The sequence below is a fragment of the Chiroxiphia lanceolata genome, chromosome Z (assembly GCF_009829145.1).
Source record: "Chiroxiphia lanceolata isolate bChiLan1 chromosome Z, bChiLan1.pri, whole genome shotgun sequence".
In the NCBI taxonomy this organism is placed as follows: Eukaryota; Metazoa; Chordata; class Aves; order Passeriformes; family Pipridae; genus Chiroxiphia; species Chiroxiphia lanceolata.
Window position 1 is genome coordinate 31,258,885 of NC_045671.1, and position 25,186 is coordinate 31,284,070.

A 25,186-nucleotide genomic window follows, 5' to 3' on the forward strand; every position below is an offset into this window, starting at 1 on the left:
CACAAATCTATAAGTTTAAATGGAAATGTCCTCTGCAGGTGTCATTTGAAAAACTTGCTAAAATTTTACCCTAAACTTGATGTGGTACTTTGATACTGACTTAGTAATGATGTCCTTCTTGATCTAATGTCCACTAAGTTTATCAGTAACATGATAATGTCTTTCAGGTAATATAGAAAATGAAATAGAGCATAACATAGTGTAGAAATGTGTATATATATGTAGCAACTGCAGCCTGAAGTCATGACCACATCCAGTAATGGGGCACCGACAACTTCTTCGTTCAGAGCAGCATACTGTTGATTTTCAAGTTCCGAGTATTCTTGTGGATAGTGTTACAAGGTCTGAGAAAGCTGTTCCTGGCTAGAATGCAACTGCCTTAATTATGTCATGCATCTATATCTATTTGAATATATAGGTATATATCTATACATATAGCCTAAATTCCTATCCCATAAAAATAATTCTCAATGCTAGGGCATAATGTTTAAACTCGTATAAATACAAAATATTTTTTCATTTGTAAGGTGTTTGAAGAAAAAAAGGTTGGTTTTTTGTTGTTGTTTGTGCTTTATATAGTCTTGTCTTGCATGCATTTTTACTATAATGAATCATTCCATTCAGCATAACAGAGTAACCACTTGGTTTTGTTGTCTTTTTGTTGGTATCCAGTTCTTTGCCATACCAGATCCAGTGGGTACAGCAGACTTGTTCCCTTGTTAACTTGGTTCCTCAGTGTGTGTCTGTAAAGTCAAGAGGAGCTTTGCTATGTGCGTTTGCAAGAGATGGACTTCTGTTTGCAGTAGCCGTTAATCAAGCTGATCCAAAGGTATGATAGTACATCATTTAAGCTAATACTGCAGTTTAAATAAAGTGGTAGCAGAATTTAAAAACACAGTTTTAGGATGATTTGTCAGGATTCATGGAGATAGATGGGATTATATTCTCATTGATATCCATAGCTAAAAAATTCTACTACAGCTTGTTATGTTTTGAATGTTGTGTTCAGTTAGAAGTCCATGTAAGCTCCTCTGTCGTTTCTAAGCTTCAATAATAAAGAAATTAATTTCAGCTACTGCATTGTATCTGCAAAGATTCTTGGTGATTCTCAGTCAAGCCTCAGCCTAATACGTATTGGAGGTGATGTTCCCACTTCATAATGTTATTCCTTCTAACAACTCAGGTTAAATCTTAATGTGCTCTTTAGTGCTAACGCTGACAGAGGGTATCGACCACCTTATTTGGTGTACTAGATTGGAATGATGCAGTCTTTCAAAGCTCCAGCTGTTAATTACTAATAAGGCTACAGAAGAGTGATCTTGTATTGAGTGTTTCAGAAAAAGTTATTTTAATGAGAATATCAAATTATCTATTGAATATATTATAGTTCTTAATTATATTTCAAATGTAGAATTAGGTATAGAATTTAATAAATACTGTAACAGTAATAAATACTGGAGTGCAATGTCACTTTTGTGTGTAATAACATTTCCATTACATCAAATAGGCTTTTATTTAGTAATAGACTTTGGTTTTTTTGCAATAGTGACATTTTGATACAAACATTTATGTATGTCTTTTCATTTATTTTTCTTTCTAGGCCACTCAGGTTTTGTTTTTAAACACATTGAATTTTGTTACAGTTTCGGGTAGCCTTAAAGGTTGTAGTAGCAAGAGTAACACAATCCCATCCAAGTTAATCAGGTCAGTATTCGATGCTGTTTCTGCTGTCGCTGTGAATTTTTTTAGTTTTGTGTTGTGGTTTGTTTGTTTGTTTTATAAATATTCTAACCTTCTGATGTGGAAATGTGATGGAGAAAAAAATATTTTTTTGCCTGTCTAATTTAGATCTTACTGGGTTGGTGATATGAGTTGGACTCCTGATAGCCTTTTCTTGGCTTGCATGTTAAAACGTGGATCTTTGATTTTATTGACGTGCATGGGTGAATTGCTGACCTTAATTGCATCTGGCTGCTCTGTAGAATTTGGACCAGCACAGTTTATTCCATTTCATCCACTAATAACATACAGGTAAAAGGGTTTGAATGTTTATATGTTTCTGTCTTATGGTCTTACTTTACTTTCTATCATATTTATTATAATTTTACATAAAAGTAATCTTTCAAACTCACTCTCTTGCTTGTCTTCTCAGTATCTGTTTCTCATTCATAGTTCTCTTTCTTGTAATGGGTTTGTCGTGATGAAAGTTGACGTTGTGACAATGTAAGTATACATCCTGTGATTTGCTTTTCAAAAAGTATTTGTATTAGTAATTAAAAATAACATGGTTTTGTGATGTAAGAAGAAATTAAATTTACAGAAGTACTAGAAGTGCAAATTTATTTTAATCTGGTGCAATTTCCCTGCTAAGTATTTAATTTTACCTATAGAACTTGATATAAAGTTTCCATATCAGACATTGTAAATAACATATTTGCATGGACAAAAACTAGTTAGTTTTTAAAATGTTCTTTTGGGGTTATTCAGATCTAAATTTTGAAATCACACTGCTGGGTGCATGAGGGAATAGAAGGATCTCTGATAACACTCTTCAGCGTAAACTAAAAGTTACAAAAAGTAATGTAGCCCCAATAATTAGAGGAAACAAAATAGAATCTAAAGTTTAATTTTTTGTTTTAAAAAACATCAATTTTCTTGGTTGACTTCAATGCCATCAATTTTGGTTGGCTTAAGCCAGATAGTATGTAAATGTAACATCTCAAAAGGCATTCAAAACATTATGATACCTTCTTACATTACCTGGTTGAAAAGTCAGATGATAAGATGTATTAAAATCCATGAATTATCTTTATTTATTGAATATATGCAGCTACTTTTTTTTCAAATAAACACAAACAATAATTTTATACTTGGCAATAATATGTTATGAGGCTAATATTAACACAGCTTTCTGGAACTCATTAAGGAGGGATTTCTGTGTAAGAAAAGACTAAGACCTCTTTTGAAAGTGAAGACTTGTGTGCTTGTATATTTTTCTTTTGAATATCTGAACTGATACTGAAATCCTAAGATTAATATCTTGAGGGATTTTTTGTTTTTTATGTGTGACTTTCTTAGAAGTGAGTTCAAATCTCATTTTCAAGCATTTGTCATACCTAGTAAGAGCTGAATAACAATACATAATATAGAAATTTAAAGTCAAATCATGAAAAAATACAATTCTTAAAATAATAAATGGATACCAAAAGCTGTTTTTATTTTTATTTAAATTAGAAAAAGTTGCTACTGCAACAGAAATTGGCATTTAACGAGCATAAATATTGTGTCCATAGTGCTCACCCTGCAAAAATTTAGACACTTCCTTAGGATTCTGAGAGGAGTTCTTGGGATAGTGGAACACATGGTATTAGGTGTTCTTAAATTACTTCTTCTCTCTTCTGTTCATGGTTATTACATATGAGAATTACCTCCTAATTTTTGATGTATCTTTGTTTTAGACAGCAGCACTCATTTTGTCAAGACTCTGGCCAGTCTCCTGCTTCTTCAGATTCTGAACGTGACCTTATGAGACAAAGATTCTCTGTTGCTTCACATTCGAGATTACCCTACCTCATTGTCTCTGATGGATACATGATAACAGTGCTTAGATTTCCTAACAACTTTTCACCATCAGGATTTATAAAATCCCTTTTGCTTGATTCAACCCAACAGCTTGAAAATATCCGTCGGAATTTGCAGAACTTCAAGGTAGAATTATGAATTAGTAAGCTCTAAGTAAAAAGCTTTATCTGTATGAAAATGTGTGAATTCTAAACCAAGTACCTCAATTTAGTTTACTGCGATATTTGCTTAAATTTATTTGAATTATAAAGTTATTTTGAGAATAGTGTTGGTCTGCAAAACAATGAATACACGGTTTTCCTGAAATTTTGTTCCCTTCATGTCTGGGTGATATTTCAGTAAAATGTATTGAAGGGAACAGTCTTAATTGTTCTATATTACTTTTTCCTGGAACTGCAAGAGAAATAGGGATTTCTGCTTCTATAGAGTTGGTTCAGAGCATTGGCAGGCATTATGCTACTCTGACCAACTCATCCTTTCAGAATGATGCAAAAAGGATTCTGTAAATCCTATATCTTAGACTGCTGCTGTTTTGGAGCAGTCAGCAGCAGTCCCAGTGATGCAGTGTGTATGTGTCCTGGCAATTAAAGCTTGCTTAAAAGCATTTTTTGTTCATTTCTCTGTGACTTCTAAATTGAGCTAAGTTTGGGAGAAAGGAAACCATTGAAAGAGAAGGTCCTGCAGCTGTTGGCAACCATATAAGATATAATAGATATTTAGTTCAGAATTTTTGTGTTTGCTGATGGAATACAACTTCTCTGCCAGTTCAGTTTCTGGTTTGAATTTTTGAAGAAGTGAGTTATCATGGTGTTCATGCATAAGCTAGAATAGTGAGCAAGGATTTGGGCATTTAAAGAAATATGTTACTAGTAAGAATGCAAGAAAACCTTACATACAGGGAAACTTTTAGGGCCTCTTAGGGACTCCTAGGGATGAAGCAAGCAAATTCTTTCAGTATGAAACAAACTAAAGTTGTCTGGTGTTGAGAGAATTCTGCTTTCCTGAAGCATGGTCAAATGACAGCTTGTTTCTGTGCAATAGATGCTTGCAGACCTGTTCTACCTTTCTGTCTGGGACTTCTGAACTGAAGCTTTTAACAGAAGTAACTAACTTCTTTGAATTATTAAGTGTCTGCCTTGCTCAAGACTGATAATTTGTTTTCTGTTATTTTTATTTCTTTCAGTCTAAAGGGAGATCTCAGTGTTTAAGATCACTGTTGTCTTTAAAAGCTAGCCTTTTAAAACAAGTTCAAAACCAAAGTTCTGTCTTTTCCGCCCTTCCAAAGTTCCTGGAGAAAGACACAACAGAAATGAGCAAGAAAACTGTGGATTTACTGGTACTTAATAGCATTTTTCCACTTATAATTGTGAAATTATTTAATTTTAAGGTATTCTAATTAGAAAGAATGGGGTTTTTTTCAAATATAGATATATTTACTCTTATTATATGTATTTAAAGTAATTAATTGTTGATTAAATTTTCATTTTCTGTATAGGTGTGAGGAATACGATTATTTTTTTTCAACTGATTCTTCTTCAGATGTTTCTATTTTCAAATGTTTTATTTCTTTCAGCAGTGCATTAACTTTTTGAAGAATATGTACTGGTCTACATGTACCTCAGTTTATTGTATTTTAATAGAATTGTAGAATGGTTTCGGTTGTTAAGGGACCTTAAAGATCGTGTAGTTCCAACAGGAACACGGGCCACCTTCCCCTAGATCAAGTTGCCCAGAGCCCCATCCAGCCTGGCCTTGGGCACTTCCAGGGATGAGGCATCCACAACTTCTCTGGACAAGTTCTTCCAGTGCCTCACCACCCTCAGAGTAAAGAATTTTTACCTACCGTCTGATCTGAACCTGCTCTCTTTCAGTCTAAAGCCATTCCTTCTTGTCCTCTTGTTTTATGTGCCCACGTAAAAAGTCCCTCTCCATCTTTCCTGTACCTGTTTTACGTACTGGAGGTTACTATTAGCTTCACTTCATAACAAAATGTAACATTACACTGTTGGATATACTGGAGCTGTAGAGTATATTAATAAGAACAGTGTTATCCTTTGTAAATAAGATAGTTATAGTTATCCCCAGTTTCAGAGGGTTGTTTCATCAATTCCAAAATCTGTGTGCTGTCTTTTGGAATAGTGGCCCTGTGATCATAGTTATTGTGCAACCTTTCCCAACTCCATTTCTGCATTTCATGTTTTTGTGTTTTAGTTTGTTCTCTGAAGCTTTAGGGCTTTTGTTGAATGGCTTTTATATCTTACAGGTATCTGGAAAAACTCTTTCTCATATTCTGAGCTTAGTGAAAGACACGGTTTCACTTTTTAGTGTAAAATCTACTGCTCTGTTGACAGTGTAATTTTTTTGGTGTTGTTGTTAGGTAATTTAATTTCTATCTGCCCAGCTATTGCAAATAATCACATTTAATTTGAGATCAAGATGAAACTGCTGTGAATTAAACTTACTAACATTTAAGCAAGTTAATTAAGCATAAAGATTTCATTTGAAAGGCTGACCAAATGGTTATTCCTTGCAGACTGCCCTCTCTCAAAAAACTTGACTTATACTGGAGTTTTCTTTCTGTCCGATTTAGGATTATGAAGAAGAATCAGATGATGAAAAGCAGTTTTACAGTAGCTCTCCCAGCTTCCATAACCAAAGAATCCTTTCAATTGTTGGTAAAGCTGATCAAGGCCACTTAGAATTTGCGTCAATGTTTGATACTATGCATGCAGATGATATTGAAGAGAAAGATAAATCATCGTTGAAACTATATTCCATTCAGAAAAACCTCCTTACTGCCTGGCAGATAGGGATTTCAAAAAATATGGAAGAGAAGGATACGTTGCTGAATTACACAGTGAACTGCATTATCCATTTTTTCAGCATTGTTCAGTTTGTGAAATGTTCTTTGCTAAACCAGGATGCGTCTTTAAACAAGTCTGTGAAGAATACTCAATGGATGCATTGTGTCCTAAATTATTTTCGGCAGTGTTTGACTGCCTTGTACTGGCATTCAAGAGCCAGTCTAACTGGACATGTGGCAAAGCTGACATTAGAAACTTTAAAACTGCTGCTTATACAGCACGAAGATCAGTTGTTCTCAAAAAACCTTTTGGCATGCTTCTGTCTTTTAAAAATGGTTTCTCACACTCTGAGTAGTGTGTGTGTACTACAGTATGAGAATTTTTTTGCATCTCCTAATGGAAATGTTCTTGTGGAACTGGACTCCCTTACTATGCCTGTTTTCTTAGTTCTTGATGACAATACTACTCAGCAATTCAGCTCGCTGAAATCTCTGCTTAGAGAGCCTCCTCGAGTAAACCATGATGCAAAAACAGAAAGAAGGTATGAAAAATCTTTTCATGGGGAAATAAAAATATGCAGGACAACAAGGAGACCTGGCCCACCCAGAATGGGTTTGTGAAAGGCAGATCCTTCCTGACCAACATGATCTCCTTTTATGACCAGGAGTTCTAATGGTTGAATTCAGTGACCTTAAGGGTGTTTTCCAACCTAAATGATTCTATATGTTGGAACAAAATTTTATCAGTTACACTGTGATTGCAACATCCCTTTGTTTTTTTTCTGCCTTTTACTCAATGGAAAGGCATGATAATCTGTTAAAGCATGCAGATTAAGTCTCAGACCTATAGATGAATATAGTTAAATTGTGGTGACTAAACTAATTACTGCAAATTAATTCAGAGATAATTGATGGGTTGACAGCTCACACCAGGTCTGGTAGTGCAGCATCAATCCAGGTATTGTAACTTTGGATGCCTTAACTGCCTCTTGTGCTTTCACTCCTTCCCATTTGTGAATTCTATGGAGCAAGAGCCTGCTCATATGTAATATATCAACAATGTCAATTTAGTCAGCAAAGTTTGTATTGATTATGGATATGGTGCCTCAGAGCAATAGGAAAAAGCCCAGTCTGTGGAAGCTTACTAAACTATGAGAGTTACTTTTTCTTTGAAGATATACACATAAACTTGGAAGACACTTAAACTGAAGTGTGCTATCCAACTATTGGGAAAATGTATTATTGTCACTGGAGTATTTCTGTACTGCAGAACTCAGATGGATCCAAGTGTGTTATTCATACAAGCAGGATTTTCCTTTCCAGAGACTTAGAACCAAAGAAGTATTTTAACTCATAAATTTAATTCTACTACAGTAAAACGTGTTTCCTCAAAAATCTTAGAATATAATAATGTGTTCATTGCAAATCCAATTGACAAATTTCCGTTGTCTCTTGAGAGGATAATCCATGTTTTTGATTAATCGTTGTGGAGGAACTGACCACTGTGCCTATGACTGACTCTGTATGTGTTAATTATGGAAACAATAGTACTTAGGAAGAAGATGCAGAGGTGTTGCAGTTCTTTTTCAAGTCCCTAACAATGTATATTTGCTTGTATCATCAAGCTTATTACATATCTGAGCTGGTATATCTAATAGGACTGAGCTGGACAACAGGGACTTGCCAGCCCTAAAAGCATGCTCTGTAGTCTTGTTTTCCTGTCTTTGCTTTTCTGTGTATACTTTACTCGTATTTTTAATCAGTCGTTATAAGCAAGATACTGATGCCTGTTTTGAGGTTTCTCTGAGATTATTTCATTTCCCCAGTGTTTAGCTAGCAAGAAGATTAATTTTGGAGGTGTTTGGGTGCTTAAAGCAGATTACCGTGTTTAGGCAAATTCAGAAGAATGAATGGTTTTTTCTCCTCATTGTAGTCAAGAAAGTAGTTGATATAATTTAATTTTCAGGTACGCAATGTAAAATACAAGGTAGTAAGAAATAGATGGAAGTAACTTTTTTAATTCTTGCTTAATTTCATAATATTGTACTTCTTGAACTACAGGTTGATTGTACTATGGCGATTATTATATAAGAAAACAGTTTGGTATCAGGTGCAACTGAAAAGAAAAGTGAACAAGAATGTAGAAGAAGCTTCTATTGTCTCATTGCTTATAAGTCATATACAAGCAACCCTCCAGTCTTCAAAAGTGACATTAGAACAACATCTGAAGATTAATTCTGTATCTGGTTAGTACAAATGTTAGGTAGTTGCATAGTCAACTAAACACCAGGAAAATTAGGTCCAACTTAATGACAATCAATAACTGACTACCAGATTTAAAAAAAGTTAATAGTGGGACTTTTCTTAAAATTCTTGTCAGAATTCTTTAATACTTAATGTCCTGGTACACCTGTAGATTGTAGATAATCTTTAGAGCTTGTTGAGCAAAATAAAAAGAATGCATTGACTTCAGTTTGCTTTGAGCCATGTCCTAAAGAACCTGAATGTAAGATTTGAATTCTGATCTCCTTTGAATTGTGTTGTTTCCTCTGAAGTGAATGGGCATCACACTGTGTTTCTTACTGGATTTTTGTGTTTATTCCGTGCGATCATTGTGGGTACGACCATGTTGTGTATACAAATGTAGTCAGCCTCAACTAAGCATCTAAATTAGTGTAACCTAAGGTAATAGACTTAATCTATCATATTTATTTTGCAGTCTATGGCTGTAGCCTAATGTCTTACACATTACTGTCCTATGTTCTATCTTCCTTTTCACTTCTACACTGCCAAGCCCAGCTTCCCATTTATGCCTTCCACCACAATACTGTTTCATCTCCATATTCCTGATCTCTCTCCCTTAAATGACACTCCTAGATTCTCTTCCAATGTCGCTCCAATACGATACATTAGCTCCTCCTGGAGAGGAGCTAATATATCACCTGTCCTGGGAAGGGGTATTCAAAGTAATCTTTGCTCATATGCTGAAAACTTAGATTTAACTGTGAGAATAGGAATTTGCTAGAGTCTCACATATTTTACTCTGCTTTTCATAAATCTCTAATACTGAAGTGCATGTGTGTTTGCATATGTAAAAGTAACCATGTAGAGCTTTTAATTTGTTACATATGCGACTTTTATAGGTGAGGAGCAATTCCTTTTAGGCTCCTACAGAGAATCTGTTGACACTTGGAAAACGTCTCTTTGTGAAACCAAGGCAAAAGGTAGGGGATAAAATCTTTCTTGGGGGTAAATTGTATAATCACTTTACGTAGTTACTTGTGACTCCATTTACCCTTCAAAAAAAAAAAAAGGGTGAGAAACAAAAAGACTGCACATTTGAAATTAAGCTGGGATTTGAATACTGACCCGTCAAAACTTAAGTCTGGTTGTTCTCTGAGAAAATTCTGTGCATTTCTATTTTAGTATCAAAGCTGTCTTGTGTTTACGATGTACTTGGTACAGAAAAGCTCTAGATATATTTGTGGGTAAGAAAGAGACAATGAAAAACAGATGAACAAAAATTGGTTCCTTTAGTAGCTGTGAAATGAAAAGACTTAGTGTTTGGAAAGTGACAAAATAAAACCTGTGGCAGGAATTTTTTTAGGAGTTGATTTGAAGTGGATATACCAGTGTCTCTTTCCAGGCATCAGGAGAAAATTTTTTGTTGGTCATTATGATGAGGAATAACTCATTGAGAAAAATATTCAGAATATTGAAAGCTTGGTGGATGTCTAAGCAATTTCATTGTGGTTTAGGCATTCCTTCTTTGAAGGGTAAACTCCCTTAAGCTCTCTTGTCTTTGTCTGTGTCTTAACAGTTATGCACAGTATTATTTTGAAAACTACTGTATCTCTAGAAGTAAAAATGTTGTGGATGAGCATTAACTTACTAGTTACTTAGAGGTTGCAGAAAGATCATATCCTAAAATAGCTGCTCCTGATTTCTACTTCTCCAAGTGTAAGTGTATGTAGATATATTTCTGAAGAGGGAAGAGCTAGTATTTTCACTCACTGCGTCTGATTTTGTGTTTATTGTTTCTTTTCCAACTGGACTTCTGCCCTGTTTTTTTATCTTTTAATACAGGAGGAAAAAGAACATGTTTTCTTCAGACTAGATATTATCTTTCAATATTATTTTGCCACCTGTATCAGTATAATTTGTGTGAAGCTCAGGGACTCTGTGATCATTTAGTTGGAGAGATTCTAAGGCGATCACAGCTTTCGACAAGTCAGATGGAAAAATTTTCTGGTATGTTTATATTGCCTAAAAGGCTGATAAGGTATGTTGACACTGTTTGAATAACCTAGTGTCTAATTTCTATGCCATCACACACACACTTGACAGCATACTTTTCTCTTTACACTGGACTGAATTCTGTTTTCAGTAACTTCCAAGATCTTTTTCTGATTCTCAGATGATCTTTCAGCAACACTTGTTGGAATATGTGCTTAGACAACTTTCATTGTATAATTAATAGTGAAAGCAATATTTCAGACTCAAATCTCCTCAAGGAAAGACTTTGGATAACAAGAATAAGGGGGAAATTAGGTGATTTTGTTTTGTATTAATTTAGTATTTTTTATGATACAACATGATAGAATAGTGGATTTTATTTTGGTCATCAGTACTAAATTAACAGTGAGGTGTTTTTGCAGATGATTGTAAATTTTGTTTCTATTAAGTCTCAATCTAAGTGAAATCTAAATTTCCAAATTTAAACAAGTGGGGTTTTGACCCAACACTACTCTAAATACTAGAGGTCCATCTCCAGCCATTAAAAATCTGTTATAAAACTCTTCTAGTATTAATATAAGGTGTAATTAGTGTAAGTTCTGAAAGCTTATCAAGAAATTAAATAAGTTTGCTTGCTTTAAAGAAATGTTTTATAATGTAATGAAACAATATTAGCATTCAAATGTAAAATCATTTTCCTCATAATGTTTTAATTTTATGTGGTTTTTTAGATACCAAATATTTTCAGCATGAACTATGGATGGTAACCAGTATTCATACTGAGACTGCCATGGCTGTGATTAGGTCCATGGCACGATTCATGGCTGCTTATTTCACAAATCAGCTGCTCTATATCTTTCCCCCACACAGTGTTGACATCCTGCATCCACTTCACATCAAACAAGGTATTTTCTCTAAAAGCAGTTTAATTTGCCTAAATCTTGATAATTTTTTACATGTATATCCATTCTGTCTGTTATGCTTTAACTTGATCATCAAGTTAGCTTTTCCATGGAGTACAAGACTGGCTCAGTGAGCACTTCCCCCACCTCCCTCAGTACCCTTGGGTGGATTCCATCCAGCTCCATAGATCTGTGTGTCTCTTAAGTGGTGTAGTAGGTCACTGACCATTTTCACTTGGATTGCGGAGGCTTCATTCTGCTCCCTGTTTCTGTATTCCACCTAAGGGGGCTCAGAACCTGGGAAACAACTGATCTTACTGTTAAAGACTCATGCAGGGAAGGCAATTAAGTGTGTCAGCCTTTTTATCATCCTTAGTCACAATTATGCCTAAAGATCTGGCTCTGACTGACTTTGATCCTCCCAAAAGTGAGAAAAAAGGAGGGCTTAACAAATAGTTGAATTGGATATGATATGCTGTGACCCAAACTGAAAAGCCAGAAATGAGTATTTTTTGCTTATCTAATAGTCAAGCTCTTGGAATCCCAGAGGCTTCAGACATTGTATTGTCAAAACAAGTGGGAATGCCAAATCAGTTTGTTGTTGAACTCAAGTAGTACTTGTTAGTTTAAGTCCTGCTTTTCAGTATTTTTATGAGAAGTAATATTTATCATAATATGTGGTTTATGTGTTTTCTGCAAGAGATTCTATTAAAAATTTCCCTTGTTAGGAAACTTGTGGATTCAGTATTCATTTTTTTCCATGGGAATGTAGATTTATTTGGAGATATTTTAAGTACTCTACCGGTAGGTCAATATTATAACACCAGAAACTTTTTAACAGTATTAACTTATTTTGATTGATTATGTTTTCTGTAGTATATTTGAATACATTGACTATTTTTAATGTTTCCGTACTACAGAAACTATGCAGTGGTATATATTTCTTTGTGATCTTTTAGATGTTTTAACTGGGCAGCTTTCCAGATGAAAACTACAAAATAAGACCTTGATTTTAATACTTCCATTAGACAAAGATCCATGTATGTGTTGAGGCAGTCTTGGTAAAATTATGTAGCGCAAGCTGGATTAGTATGAATATCTCTCTAAATAATGCCATTGTCTGAGCAGTAAACAGAAACTGCGAGAGAACCAAATAGAATTCATGTTGATCAGCACCTCTCCAGGCAAACAAGTATGTAAAACCTTGAAAAACAATTCTAAATCTACAGAAAAAAGGAAATACTAAATTTGTATGAAACTTGTCTCTGTATACTCTCCTAAAATCAAAGAACCACAAAGTGTTATGTAACATTCTTTCTCTAAAATGCGTTTTAGCATTCTGTCTTCTGCAGTAAAGCAATGTGGTGAGTACAAACAACATGGATACACTAGGAAAACTCCCAGAATTTCCATTTATCTTGGGTGTACTCTCTGGTATATCCTATGCATATGTAGCATATTTGCAAATGGTCTAACAGTACAATTAAGTCTTTAAAGTAAGAAAAACTCACAAGTTTTGCACTTGCTTGCATATCCCACATTATTAAGCAGAAAAATAGGCTATTCTGAACTCATTATTATATCGTATCATAAGCTGCATCTGCCTGCTGCAGATAAACTCCATAGTGAGGCCCTAAAAGTAAAGAGCAATTGTACACTGAAATCAATCCAAAAGCAACGTGAACAAATGAATTCTAGATTATTCATGTGATAGCACGCAGTTTCATATAAACTTTAAAACGTGTTTTTTGTTTTACAGACTTACCTCATCGTGTTATTCCGCTGCAACACTGTTTGGTTGCCAGAGCTGTCAGGGAACAGAACCTTTCATCTGTGTGGACAGCTGAATATGCTCTTGATTTGTTCTTTATTGGTGGACTCATCCCAGAAGCTGTGTGGTTAGCACATACACTTGGGGACTGGAAACTGTCTGTTTCAATTGGTCTGGCCTACCAGCTGTATTGTCAGAACTCTGATGGATTTTCAAGGTAAATTTAAGTTTGGAATTAGTGTGTTATATTTTGTTATGAGTTATCTGCATGAAGTTCTTTGTGACATGGACATCCTTTCCTCAAAAATTCGTATTCCCAGACTCCTAGTAGGTGTAGGACTTAATATGTTATGATTAGTCATTTTGGCTGAAATATTCATTTAAGAGACTTTCATTGCATTATGTATGGCTATTACTTTGTTATTCATGGGCAGTTTCTTGTTATACTTTCAGACTGAAAAACACAGAACATCGCCTACCTTTAGACCTATCACCAATGCAGACTTTTCAGGAGAAGTTACAGTCTTTTTTAGGGCAGCCAATAACTTCTGAAACATCAGGACATATTAAATACAAGAAGTTTACAGGTACTTAAAATTAAAAATGATTGTGGTTATTTTTCATGTTGTTTGATTACTGTGTTATACTCTTCCTTAGAAAGAAACAATTGCTTCATCTTCTCCAATGTGCCTATTACTGTTACAGTATATTTGAACACTTTAGTATCATAGGGGTTTGGGTTTTGGCTTTGATCAATCCAGGAATGGAGTCTATACTGTCCTAACCCTGATTGGACTATATGTGGTATTAACTTGTTTGGAAGAAAACTGAAGCTTCATTAGAAAAAGCTAAAAAAGCAAATGTATGAACAGTATGTAAGGTATCATCACACTTGAAATTAGCTATGTGAAGGTGTATAGTTTAGGTATTCCTTTCTGTCAAAGGGGATAGGGCTGGTGTCTCATAGCCTGGCACCTCCATGTCCCCAGGTCCAGCAGCTAGCAAGGCTGAGAGTGGGTTCCCAGTAGGCACATACACAAACACGCATCCTGTCATGAACCTTGTGCGATCCCAAAAAGCTCTTCCTCTGCATTCTGTAGTATGTCCTATCCTTCTTGATAGTAACCTCTCTCAAGCCAAGAGGTACTGAAGGGAGCCTCTCCCATTGGCTCGTCTTGATGGGTTTCATAACTGGACCCTGGGGCTGATGGCTCTCCTGGGAAAAGCCTGGACAAGTGTCCATTTCTCTGAGTACATAATTTGTTGCTGTGCATCTCTGGGCATGTGGAGATAAGCCTTTGGGCTGATTTTTCTACTCTGAGTAGATAGGTCTAGGGTACTATTCAATCTCTGTGCTCCTTTGTATGTGTGTAGATGAGATTTTTATCATATAACCTAATTTAATATTTTACTGCTGAAATTCACAAAATTAGTCAAATCAACCTGTCCTTATGTACATTTTACAGAAAGTTTACTGGCAAGATCTCCATTTCTTACTCTTTTTTTGTGTGTTTTAAAACCACATTTCAAGTTCCTGTCAGCAGGTGGATGTTAATTAATCTTTTTCTAACACTATGTACATTCTTCTTTTGTACTCATTTCCAGGGATTTTGTTTCAAATAGACACATACACAAATATGTGCTGTATGTAACAAATATGTGCTGTATGTAACAAATATGTGCTGTATGATAAGGAGTTGGAAAGATTTGACAGCATTTACTTCAAGCAGGAGGAATAGAAATGCAAGTAGAGCAGTATAATTCTCTGTGAATTTCATGAACCAGTTAATGATGTATGTTAAATGTCCTGCTACCTCTAGGAGGTGAGGTAAAGATGTAGAAGAGATCCAACAAAAGAGATCCTTGATCTTTGTGCTTACTGATAAAGGAGTTGTTTTAGTCATTATTAACAGTGTACATAGTTTATGCCTGCTTGGTAAGAATGATTTGCTAGACTTTTATTCCAACCAAATGCCTGGCTGAAATGTTCTCTGTCTAGAGAAGCAATAGCTTCCCCGTTAATAGGGAAAATTTAAAATTAAGAATTGAATACTATTTTCAACTGTGAGAGATCTTATCATAAAGGAAGTAGGTGAGATCTATGATTGTAATAAATTAATGCAAATTCTGAGAACATAGCCTCATGTCAAAATGAAGGCCCATGTATTCAGTCAATTAATTTTTTGTTTTCTGTGCTTAATATTTTATAGATCCCATTGAAGAGGAAGATGCAGATGTTCTTTATAGTTCAATACAAGAACTACTGAAAGCAGCTGTTATGGCAGATGCTGATATTCTCTCAGAGGCGTTTCAGCTGTTGATGGATTCTGCCAAGGATGTCAGCAGAAAATTGTATGGTTTGGTTCCAGCTGGGCTCTATCTTCCAGCGCCACCATTATACTGTCCTCAGCCAGCTTCCCTCAGTGAAGTAAGCATGTGTGATAGAAGTTTCTTGGGTCTTTGTTTGAATGTATTTATGAAGTGCTCATGATCTTTGTTCTGGTTCCTTTCAGCTCATTTTTCTGTTTTTTTTTCCCATGTCCATTCATTTACTTGACTAACACCATAGTGATAAGAAAGTAGATGTGCCTCTGTGTTTTTTCCATGAGGGATCTATGCTGTAAAGAAGAAGGGAAATACTTTTAGGGACCAAAACAGTATTTAGGTATATGTCCTTTCTAATTGTGTGGTTTGTTTGTTTTTTCATTATTCAGGAAGATGGCAATGACATTCTTTTAAAAATGGAGAGAGAAATTCGTCAGAAAGTGTCAGGAGTTCTTCAGCGAATGATCTTGCTCTTCCGGGCTGCTCATTGTTCTTGCCTTGCAGCACAGTGGTATATTACACAACTGAAGCGGGCAAGAAAAGTTATGCAGAAGGTAAGAATTTAACTGGTTTTTTTAATAACTTCATATTTAATAACTTTTTAATAACATTCATATTTCATTGTAAATATTACTGACAAACTTGCAGTTGTATTGCAGAAGCATTCAGTCTCACCTGGGCTTTGATGTCATGTTTTTTTACATGTCATCTAGTTTTACACTCCATGTTGGTTTTTTTTTAGGAAACCAGAACTTAAAGATATCGGGTATCTAATTCATAAAGTGTTTCCTTCTGTGTGTCTTTCTATACCTACTTGGTAAAATTCTTTTCTTCTCCATTTGAAAAGAGCAAGCAAACTTTAATTGGGAGTTATAGCTATTAGCTGGAAGCATGTTCCAGTTCACTTAGGGCTGAATATGTAGCAGAGAAGGTAATGCTCACTTCAGGTAAAGGGGTCACCTTATTGCACAGAATTTATAGGATATCATTCTACTCTTGTGCAATTTCTTTGTGCAGAAGCAAGATCGGAATATATTGGTTAAAATTTTTTGTGTAAAGTCAGGTTTTTCTTAGGTAATTTTTACACAGCTGCTTAAAGAAGGTTGACTTACCCACAGAAGGGAATGTGTGTGACTCAACCTCCTGCACCAGTATTAATGCAGTAATCCAGATCAGGAATGGTCTGACTGACAAATAATTCCTACTCTTTGCTCATTGCATGGTCACGTGCTTAATGCTGGCACAGGAAGGTGATCAGATATCCCAGTTGAAACTGGAGGGAAAACTAGTCTGCCTTGGCAACAGCAACGTGGACTGTATTGGATTAATCTGGTTTCTTGATTGTGATCTTTGTTGTTCTTATACTTGGTTACTCCTGTGTTTCATGGCAATCATCAATACTATTCAAACAAAAGCATTTTTTGTGCCATAGCTCATACTAAACATATTTCTGTAAAAGAATTTTCATAATAGTGATTTGAAGAAAATGGAAAGCAAGCTTAAGGGAATTTACTGTTATTCTGCTAATAACTGAGAGGCTGTGCATTTAGCAGTGATACATATAAAATGTCAACTGATTTTTATTTCCATTTTGATTATTTATTTCTTTATTTTTGCTGTCTGTAGATTCGAATGAAAGGATCTCTTCCTTTGCTGAGTCCATTCCCAGAGACTTTGCTTCGTTACTGCAATTTCTGTACTGTTTTGTGTGGAACTACATCTTCTGAACCTGATCAGTTTGATGATATTACCTGTAAAATTTTAGGTCTGTATGCAATAACATAGAATAACTTAGAGCTAGAAAAAAGAAAACCAGTGAAAATCCACAGGTGCAAATAAGCTCTTATTAGCTTGACATGGTATATTGCAGTGTGTGCAGAAAGACATTCCTTTTCCAGGTTTTATGGTAGTTGTCGAAACTCTTACTCTGAAATGTGCTTTTCTGGATTTAGGGTGGGGGGAACATGTTACAGATCTGACTGGTGTGAGAGAACATGAAGTTGGACTGAAGAGTTCTAGCAGCAGAACAATATTGAAAAATCAAGAATGAGTAATTCTTTTCTCTAAAACTACTTTTAGGATAATGTGAATTACTTTCTTGTAGCTAAAAATTCCAAGCTATTCTATTTAACATATTTAAATAGCATCTCACCATATCTCATATTTGTGTTGTAGGTTGGTTCAGAGAGTTATGTGCATTATGTTGGATGTTTCATGTTCGTGAAAAATTGTCTGACAACTGTAGGCAGTACCAAGCTGCAAGGGAAAATATTAGCAATGTGCAGGTAATTATACTAGTAATACAGTAAAAATACATTTTAGTTGCATGAAGCTATGAGAAGGATTCTAAAGGTCTGCTGTATATTTCTGTGAGAACTTCTATTTGCTTAACAGGACAAAATGAGCACAGTGCTACAAGGTGCAGCATGTATGTGATGCTGCAGAATAGTGCTATCCATATGAACTCCATCTTCCTGACAGTATTTCTGTTGGGCTTTTGCTTGGTATTTAACTGAGATAGTTGAAGATATGCTGCCACAAGAGAAATATTTATTACACTTGTTGTCTTCCTAAATATTTACTTCCTGGTTTGGGGTTTTTTTGCCATCAGGTTAAGATATTTTGGGTATTTCCTTGCTAATGTATATTTAATACAGCAAAAATGGTGTTAAATATATGTGGTTTTCAAAAAGAATAATAATCTTAATTGTCTTGATCCCAAGAAAGAATTTATGATCACCTTAAATCACAGTAAAATTATTTAGTGATAGTTCAGTATTTTTAATCTGTTACATCTAGTTTAGTCAAACTCTCAAGTTTTACTCTAAATGACTGCAAACAGACTCTTCAGCAGTGTTAATGAAATTATTTCCTAAGGTAGTTTAAAAAAAGCTCTTTTTTTTTCCATCCTTTTTTTTTTAATGTATGTTATGATTGATTACAACCTTGATTTGTCTCCTAGCATCATACACTTCTGTGCTTGGCAGTTAAGTTAGAGATGTTTATTTTTTATTGGCTAGGGAAGAAACATTACCATTTGCAATGTATGAATAATTTTGCCAAAATATATTGTCCATATAAATCAGTGTTTCTGGCGATTTTTTTTTTTTTTTTTTAGAATCTGAAGAAGAATGAACATGATGCCTCCACAGTTGAGCATTGTCTGAATGCAGTGGGTTGGGCTTGTCGAATGCTTCCTTTCTGCAGGTTCATGAATGTTGAAGAATTAGTTCAAGATGTAATTTTGAGTCTGCTTGGAGAATTGCCACCAACGAAAAAGGTAGAAGAGATTAAAGCTAGAATAAAAGCAGTAAAAATTATCACAAATGTTTCTTCTCCTTGGAAAAGCTACTAGTCAGGTTTTCTAGTGGTGAAAGTTCTGTGGGAAAAGATACCTTACCTGTATGTTGGCTACTGAAAAAGATGTGGTTTTTTGTGCAGGTGGCAGAGATTTTTGTAAAAGCATTTCCTAATCCTGAAGATATTAGGGTTCCACTAAGAGATAAATATAACGCACTTCAACAGCGACTCAGGCACAGTATTGTTAAAGGTAATGTTCATCCTTCTTCAGGAAATATTAAACAAACTTTATTTTTTGCCTTAATTAGTAAGGGGGTATTATTGTGACAGTACCTTCCTTCATACGCCATGTAAAACAATTACTGTAGTTTCTAGTTAGACAACTTTGAGTTTTGTGACAAATTGTGTGTTTTCTTTCTGATGCATCTATACCAGTTACAGAGTGTCATGACTTTGAAGTTTTTGGTGTTTCTTCACTTTATCGTAGTTTCTTTCTGTATTTCTAAATGGCTATAATTTATTATTTTAATTTAAAGCTAATTCATGTCTCAGTTTGAGAGACTAATTGAAAACTGCAAATTTAAAAATTGGTTTTCTTTCTTTCAGTAGGTTCTGAAAATGAAGAAATTATGTCTGTTATTATTCAGGCTGCTGAAGAAGCAAGAAAGAAGGCCTTGAAACGTGTAATAAGGAACATAGGCCCTATAGAAATTAATATTTGGGAGCCAGCAGAAGAGGAAGCAGCAGATGATAAGGAACACTGTTATGACAGATTCTCAATAGGCACTAGTCTAAGCACAAGCACACTTACTGATCTTGGGAATCCTCAGGTATACACTGATGCTGACACAGCAGATACACTTTCTGATGCTTTGTGTACTGAAGAAATAAGAGCTCAAATGCCTTCATTCCAAAGGTAGGAAGAAGTTGCAGCGGGAAGCTATCAGTTTAAATTGAGAGGTGGGGGCGGGGGGAAGAAAAAAAAAGGTTGTATCCTGCTGATCAAGTAATCTTTTCACCAAACAGGATAATTGCCACTTCGAGTGATTTAAAGAATCACAAATTTACCAAATCAGAGAACTGCTAATGTTATATCAGTTAGTAAGTGTCTAATATGTTATTGAAGTGCAAGTTATTATCAGCTATGTCCACATTCTTATATGTTACTGCCTAATTTCTGCCTGTGGAAAATTATGGATTTTGCATTTGATTAATTTGCCACCTTAACATTGCATTAATGTCTTCTTGGGTTCATTAGTTTGCCCTTCATTAATACTAAAAGAAGAAAAGAAAGTTATGTTGCATTTAGTTATTTTTTTATGTAATTCTTCTTAAAATGGATTTTGGTGTTAACAGTTCTTATGTTTATTGCCTTACAGAAATAATGAACACCAGAGAAAAGGAGAAATAGGTAGCAAAAATAGCACATGCAAGATAAAAGCTCTTAACTGGAAAACAATACATAAAGACAAAGTATACAGAAGAGACATGCATAATCAATGTAATTTGCCTGTAGTTGGTGCATGGGAATTTGAACGTGATGATGATGAATATGTTAGGTTTTTAGAACTCTTTTTGAGTTATGTTCTTGAGAGAGACCTGATAAAGTACAGTGACACTGGAATTCCATTTCTTACTAGTTTTTCTGGACTTCTTCGAGAGCATGAATTGAACTCTCTCTTTTTTGATGTCCACACAACACTAAAACGTCGACAAGGCAAAAGTAGAAGTCAAAGCGTGTTTAGAGCTGGGTCTTGCTATACTGTCACCCTGTCATCTTGTGATCCTGAAACATCTGTCTATAACAAAGCCCAAAATATTTTGGAAAAACCAACAGTTGTGCAGTCCGTTGTACAGACAAAAGAACCTTCTGTGCATAACCTAATGAAAGGACTTAACAAAGGATTATTTGGTTTAAAACACAAATCGATTTACAGAGCTCAGACTCGTAATCAAGGAGTCACTGTTGCACTAGCAAGCCAGACCTTTCCTAGCCATACTTCGTCTACCCTGCAAACTCAGTCAACTTCTAAATACATTTACAAAACTGTTGATGTAGTTGATACTGTACCAGGAGAAGAACTAACAATAGAATTACTGGACAAGTTGAGCAATATTGCAAAATTGCTTGAGTGGATGATCAGATGGTCTGACAAAAGACTGCTTTGTGGTTCCAATAAACAAGATTCCTTAGAAGAGATTCTTCCAATGATACACATGAAAACATCAGCAGCTGCTGTCCTTACTTCTCTATGGCTGTTAGAACAGTTATACAGAGAGAATTCTCAAACAAAGAGCATAAAATGTAAGGTAAGAAAAGGGATGGGATAAGTGTCAATGAAATGTGAGTGAATTATGCCAGTAAAGAAAATCACACATTTTACCTAATTTTTCTGTTTTCAGTAAAACCTGGAATACTAATTAATAGCCTTTCCTTTAAGGGTTGCTAGGAAAAGAGAGAAACATTCCAGAAATACCGGAATTCTGTCTGTAGAAATACTTGGGTTGGAGGTGAAAGTTCTCTTTGGAAACTCTGCTCAAAATCTATCTCCTCTATCCAGATAGCACATTATTTGTGCAAATTCCTGTAAGTTTGACCATTGTGTCTAGTTATAGACATCATCTTTGAAGAAACCTAGTACTGGAGATAGAATATGGCAAAGCAAGACAAAGAGTAAAATTTCTCTGGGAAGACTTGAGTTAAGGTTCATTTGTCTTTGATGACCGTGCAGATATGTTTTGACTGAAGTATTTAAACTAGTTAAAGATCAGCAAAAAGTGACTAGCATTGTTATATAGAGTTGGAGTATATGTGTGGACATGAAAGAAGAGATTTGCCAGAAGAACCTGATGAGTATTGCTTTAGTTTGTATTTTAGGGACAACTGGATCACTTAGCTTTTTTAATTAACTCTACATAGAATCATAGAATTCATGTTTTGAGGGGAGAGGTTTGTGGGATTTTTGTGAGAAGGTTTTTCTCCCATACCAAGAGATATTTTTTTTTCTTGGTTTTGGTTTGTATTTTGTTTTTTGGACAAGTGCCACCTGTATTTTATTTACAACTTACTGCCAAAATTTTGTGCATGCATCTAACCACAAGATTATGTGTGGCTTTTTGCCTTTCATGCTGTTTTCAGTGATAATTTCAGAGATCTGTATTACATGTGATGAAGGCCAAACCTTATTGTATATATTTGTTTCGTTTCTAGTGTCACATAGTGGCTTTAGCAATTGACACTCAATTGACACTGATAAATATTTCCTGTGTTTCCTTTGGATAATTCGGAGCATCGTTGCTTCGCTTAATGCAAAAAGGTGCAAAACTCAGGTTCCACAGGTACCTGTAAATCCAGGTTTCCTCAGCTCTAAAAGAAAAAAATATGAGTTAAGGATAATCATTCTATATATGAAATCACTGTGGGTTTTTAAATAGTATCAGGTACCTTTTTTTTTTTAGTGAATTTTGATTATCATTATTTTTCTTAATAGCATCCAGATAATCAAGATGTGGAAGTATTTGTATCTCTATCAGAAACCCAGTCTAGGACAGAGAAAGAAAGTAATATGGATGAAAGCTTTTCCATAGCGGCCAGTCCTCCTGCCAGTGTCCAGAATGTGCCAGCCTACAATGACTTTTGTAGAACTGATTTTAGGTAATTTTTTTTTTTTAACTTAAAAACTCTAGTTGGTCATAATTCCTCTGCTAAGCAGCCTGTTACTATGAAGAGTTCTGCTGTTATTATGTGTTACATATACATGTTTAATTTTGAGTGCAAAGTCAAACTCGTGCCTGTTGTTTACAGCTGCACGAAGCAGATTGAATATTCTCCATCAGCAGAGGTATATCTAGGTAGAAAACAATGTAGCTGTTGCATATTAAGTGACTTGTACATGGTTGTTTCTAAACTTAGTGATGTGGAAATAGAATCTAGATTTCTGATGAAATGGATATCATGGTTTCCTCAAAGAATTCAGATAACTTCCACTCTCTTTAGGTAATTTTCCTTGAGTTGCGAGGTGTACCTGAACTCCTTTGTGGCATTTCGTCTTCTGTTGCACTAAAGAAAAAAAATACATGTCCAGTATTAGAAGAGATAGATAGATAGGTAGGTAGATAGATAGGTAGGTAGATAGATAGATAGATAGATAGATACATAAAGATCTTTAGTATTCTGAAAATAATCTTACTATTTTGAGACACTCTTGTGTGTCTTGTCTGACAATTTGGATTTTTTTATAAAGGAAATTTCTATGCGGGAAATAAATGTAAACCTTAGCCAGATGATTTTGAAGGCATAGCACTTGTCTTCCATTTTTGATAGATCATGTGTGTTGGTTACATTTTTCTGGAAACAGCTCACCTGAAAGAGTGTACCATTAATGACGCTAAAATGTCATATCTATACAAAAAAAATTATTAAGCTTGGTTTAAATGAAAGTCAGATAGAAAACTTATATAAACATGGATTATATCACAACAGTGTTTATTTTTACAATTATGCGCTAGCCTGCAATCTGAAAGAAACAGCATACTTGAACTAAGCTAGACACCTATGTTGTTAATTGCTTTTTGTAATTCCAATTACCAGAGTGTCTACAAAGTCAAAATACTTTGATAAGAAGGAAATTATTCATGGAAATTATTCTGTACCATGTATGACTGAAGATCCTAATGAAGTAGAACCATTTGTTCGGCAGGAATTAGATGTGGTGTCAGAACGACAAGGTTTGTTTTAATGGTATATCCTTTTACTATGGTCTCATGTATCAAACAGTAGGAGTTTTCCATGAATATGATTATATGTCTCTCTGTTTAATCAAAAAATGAAAATAGGTTTTCATTGTTCTATTGAAAATATTTTATCCAGTTTACATTGTAACTAATTTTATACAGTTGCTTTATCGAGACTTATTGATCAGTTTTGCACTTATGTAACTTTTTACTATAGAGATAGAACAGTGTGTATTATTAGCATGTTCTGTTCCCTCATATACTTTCATTCCAGAAATACTCACGCAACTGTGCTAAACAACATGAAAATTGTAAGAACTGACTATCCATAAGTTAAGTTTATCGTACTCATACCATTTAAATAACCTGCTTTTTTTTTTCTCTCTCTTCAGGTGCATGCATCATCACTAGTAGTAAAACAAATCTTGAATTTGCTGAGACCTCTCTGAACACTTTACTCCTCGCTAGGGAAAAAGTGGACTAATGTGACATGTTGTCAGAAATCACATAGCAGTGCTGTAATCCATGTAGTTTTCTGATTTAGAGTAATTGTGTTTATTTTGTAGAGTTCTTTGAGGAGCCATATGAAACTCCAAAGAGCTCCAACAGCTCTGTCAAGATCAAACCTGTAGAACATCCTGGAGAAAAGGCAAGTTACTGTAGAATCGTCAAAGGTTTGGATTGGAAGGGACTTTAAAGATCATCTCATTGCCCCATGGGCAGGGACACCTTTCACTAGACCAGATTGTTCAGGGCCCCATCCAGTCTGGCCTTGAACACTTTTCATGGATCCACAACTTCTCTGGGTAACCTATTACAGTGCCTCACCTCCCTCACAGAATTTCTTCCTAATATCTGAACTAACCCATCCTCTTTCAGTTTGAAGTAATTCCCTCCTCTCCTGTCACTATATGCCTTTGTCAAGGGTTTGTCTCCAGCTTTCCTGTAAGCTCCTTTAAGTACTGAAAGACTGATCTAAGGTCTCCCCAGAGCCTTGTCTTTTCCAGGCTGAACAACCCAAATCTCAGCCTTTCCTTATAGAAGATGTGCTCCAGCCCCCTGAGCATCTTTGAGGCCTCCTCTGGACCTGCTTCAACAGGTCCATGTTCTTCTTATGTTGGGGATCACAGAGCTGAACACAATGCTCCAGGTGAGTCTCATGAGGACAGAGTAGACAGGAGAATCCTCTCCCTCCACCTGCTGGCCATGCTCCTTTGGATGCAGCCCAGGATACAATTCATTTTCTGGGCTGCAGGCACACATTGCAAGCTCATGTTGGGCTTTTCATCAACCATCACCCCCAAGTCCTTCTCTTCAGGGCTGCTCTGCCCAGCCTGTACTTGTGCTTGGGATTGCCCCAACCCATGTGCAGGACTTTTTGAACTTCATGAGGTTTGCACAGGTCCATCTCTCAAGCCTGTCACTATCCCTCTGGATAACATCCTTTCCCTCCAGTGTCCTCACCACACCACACAGCTTGGTGTCATCAGCAAACTTGTAGAGGGTGTCCTTGATCCCACTGTCCATGTCACC

General features: G+C 35.4%; 1 protein-coding gene across 4 annotated transcripts in view; it reads left to right on the forward strand.

Moving 5' to 3' along the window:
- Positions 1-25,186, forward strand: part of CPLANE1 (ciliogenesis and planar polarity effector 1) — a 55,751-nt gene that overhangs the window by 4,259 nt on the left and 26,306 nt on the right. For 2 of the 4 annotated variants that reach the window (XM_032675380.1, XM_032675378.1), the window contains exons 7-30: positions 673-829; positions 1,601-1,704; positions 1,849-2,031; positions 2,173-2,223; positions 3,459-3,708; positions 4,766-4,918; positions 6,173-6,927; positions 8,447-8,631; positions 9,529-9,609; positions 10,472-10,636; positions 11,353-11,526; positions 13,283-13,511; positions 13,748-13,881; positions 15,505-15,722; positions 16,009-16,173; positions 17,246-17,384; positions 17,795-17,904; positions 18,738-18,899; positions 19,061-19,169; positions 19,526-19,835; positions 20,299-21,229; positions 22,411-22,574; positions 23,511-23,647; positions 24,220-24,302. In XM_032675380.1, coding sequence (XP_032531271.1) covers positions 673-829; positions 1,601-1,704; positions 1,849-2,031; positions 2,173-2,223; positions 3,459-3,708; positions 4,766-4,918; positions 6,173-6,927; positions 8,447-8,631; positions 9,529-9,609; positions 10,472-10,636; positions 11,353-11,526; positions 13,283-13,511; positions 13,748-13,881; positions 15,505-15,722; positions 16,009-16,173; positions 17,246-17,384; positions 17,795-17,904; positions 18,738-18,899; positions 19,061-19,169; positions 19,526-19,835; positions 20,299-21,229; positions 22,411-22,574; positions 23,511-23,647; positions 24,220-24,302 — 5,149 coding nt within the window. The remainder of the gene's footprint in view (positions 1-672; positions 830-1,600; positions 1,705-1,848; positions 2,032-2,172; positions 2,224-3,458; positions 3,709-4,765; positions 4,919-6,172; positions 6,928-8,446; positions 8,632-9,528; positions 9,610-10,471; positions 10,637-11,352; positions 11,527-13,282; positions 13,512-13,747; positions 13,882-15,504; positions 15,723-16,008; positions 16,174-17,245; positions 17,385-17,794; positions 17,905-18,737; positions 18,900-19,060; positions 19,170-19,525; positions 19,836-20,298; positions 21,230-22,410; positions 22,575-23,510; positions 23,648-24,219; positions 24,303-25,186) is intronic. The other 2 variants (XM_032675379.1, XM_032675381.1) reach the window with 2 other exon arrangements.